Source organism: Brachionichthys hirsutus, unplaced genomic scaffold (genome assembly GCF_040956055.1).
Source record: "Brachionichthys hirsutus isolate HB-005 unplaced genomic scaffold, CSIRO-AGI_Bhir_v1 contig_1244, whole genome shotgun sequence".
Lineage (NCBI taxonomy): Eukaryota > Metazoa > Chordata > Actinopteri > Lophiiformes > Brachionichthyidae > Brachionichthys > Brachionichthys hirsutus.
The window spans coordinates 17,926-20,508 of NW_027181014.1; the positions used below are offsets into that span (position 1 = coordinate 17,926).

Consider the following 2,583-nt stretch of genomic DNA (forward strand, 5'->3'; position numbering starts at 1 on the left):
ACCGGGGCCCGACGGCGGCGTCGCATCAGCACCAACGCGGGGTGGCATCGATCACAAGCCGCGCTGCCGAAAGGACGACTGTTCGTGTGTCCAAGGGTGCGCGCATGAGCTCGTGCACACACGGTGGACACGGAGGGCATCGCGGACATCGGGACACTGAACACACCGTCCCGGCTGGCGGGGCGCACGGAGGCCCGCTGACGCGCGGCCGAACCCGGGCAGCGGACCTCAGAGCAGCGTCTCCCCGGCCCGCGCGCACCGCACACCGGATGAGTCCCACAGAGAAACCACGGCGAAAGACGCCGTAGAATAAATGTAATAAAATGAGAAAAACCGGCCTTTTTTCTCTATTAAATTGTGATTATAGTTTTAATAATTATTATTATTCCTAGTTATTATTATAGTCACCATAAATTGATAGAACAATGATCAGTTCTACATTCTGACCCTCATCCGAGGCCTCGTCTGTGCAACTCATTATATTCCAACTTTATTTTACGCCATATTTATTCGTGGATTATATGTTAACAGTTTTAATTTTAAAATGTTGGATTTATTGTCAAATGACTGGAATAATGGTCGCACTTATTTTAGACTCAGCAAACAGGCCTGAGATGATTTCTGTCTGCAATAAAGGTTCATTTGATAAAAATTTTTTTTTCATTTGTTCGTTTTTGTTCGGTAAACCAAAAATACACGCACGTGCACGTGCGTGTATTTTTCCCATGCAGAATAAGGAATGAGCGGCGGCAGCGGGACGGAGTCGGGACAGAGCTTTTTATTAAACGTTATGAAAACAGGATTGTCAACAACGTTCCACTTTGTTTGTTGTTTGGTGACGTCATGACGTTCATTGAATAAATATAGAAATGATATGTACAGATATACATTAACAGTTCAATTGATGCTTTCAAATCTAATCGCGAAATAATAAAAACGTGATTAAAGGAAGGAAACTGTCGGCCCGATTGTGTTTGTCTCAGTAAAAATAGATTTCCGTTTCCGGTCGGACCTTCTGCACAATATTATCAGTGTGAGGAGCAGAACAAACCTCGGACCGCAGAGAGGATCCGGGTCCCTGCAGGACGGGACGAGCCCCCCCCCCCCCCCCCCCCCCGCAGCGTCAGTTTGGCGCATAGAGGTTTAGCAGCGGATGCGGTTCTGGATCGTCCAGAGAATGACGCTGCATGGCCAGGTCGGGTCCGTCTGAGCGCGTGCTCGTGCGTTAAACATGTTGCTAGGATACCACAGAGACAGTTCATGCTGCACAAACAAACATCTGAAGTAAGAGAAACTATTTACACGTTCAGATCCCGGCTCGGTGCGGCTCTTTGTTCTCCTGTTTTTAAACAATAGAAAAGTTGATTGAAGACACGTCATGTCCCGCGGGCGGGTGGGGGCACCTCCCCGGCAGGACGGGGACGGGGACGGGGACGGGGACGGGGACCATGCTTTCCATGACAGGTGGATTTAAGACTAGAGGTTACCGTACATGTCCTGCATGCAGGGGGGGGGGGGGGGTATTGCTTGTTGCGGGTCTTTTTTTGTTTTGATCAGTTTTAAGACGAAGTTTAAGAGAGAAGTTAAGTCCAGCTACCTGATCCCGCGTGCTCACCTGTCCGGTGAAACACCTTTAAGACTCAAAACGCGCGCCTGAAGTCTCTGTGGAGGAATAAACCAAAGACACTCCGCAGGTCACATGAAGAAGTCCGCGCCGGCACCGGCACCGGCACCGGCACCGGCACCGGCCTGCTTCCCGGACGCGTCTCTCGGGCCGTAGGACCGGCTGGCCAGCTTCTCGTACTTCTCCTTGTACGCGTCCCGCTCCTTGGCGAGGCGCGCCACGTCCTGCTTCAGCTGCTCCACCTGGCTCTGCAGCGTGCACTTCTCGGTCTCCAGCATGTGTCTCTGCTGGACGCGCTTGAAGCGGCAGGACTGCGCGTACCCGCGGTTCTTCAAGGTGCGCCGTTTCTGCTTCAGGCGGATCACCTCCTCCTTGCTGAAGCCGCGCAGCTGCCGGTTGAGTTCGCGCACCGTCATGCTGACCAGCTGCTCGTCCGAGAAGCGCTCCTCCAGGCGGGCGTGGTGGTGGTGGTGGTGGTGGTGGGCCTGGTGCAGGTGGTGCCCCCCCGAGGCCGTGGACAGGTCCTCGCCCACGTACTGCTGCGAACGGAAGCCGTCGTAGGCCTGGTGGTGCTGATGGTGGTGCGCGTTCCCGATGAGGGCCTCCACCGCGTCCTCCGGGGTCAGGTTGAGCGCCTCGGGGTTGATGTGGTGCTGGTAGCTCGGGATCCAGTACAGATCCTCCAGCGGGGGCTTCCCCGCGCCGCCGCCCCCCCCGCCGAGGCTCTGGTGGGGCTGCGCTCCGGGGCTCGGGGCGCAGAAGCTCGGCGATGACGGCACGGAGGAGCAGGGCGTGCTGATCGGGGTGGAGGACAGCGAGCCCGACGGGAGGCGGTGCCCGTAGCGCTCCGCCTCCGGGGGCTCCTTCTTCACCTCGAACTTCATCAGGTCGAAGTCGTTCACGTACTCGATGGCCAGCGGGCTGCTGGGCAGCTCCGCGCTCATGGCGAGCTCGGTGGC

General features: G+C 55.9%; 1 protein-coding gene across 1 annotated transcript; it reads right to left on the bottom strand.

Annotated features, from left to right (window-relative positions):
* Positions 1-758: 758 nt before the first annotated feature.
* LOC137917092 (transcription factor MafAa-like) lies at positions 759-2,580 on the bottom strand (the record flags this gene model as incomplete). Its single annotated transcript, XM_068759976.1, has 1 exon — positions 759-2,580. A coding segment is annotated over one exon (885 nt), but the record flags the coding sequence as incomplete, so codon positions are not given.
* Between the last annotated feature and the right edge of the window lie 3 nt (positions 2,581-2,583).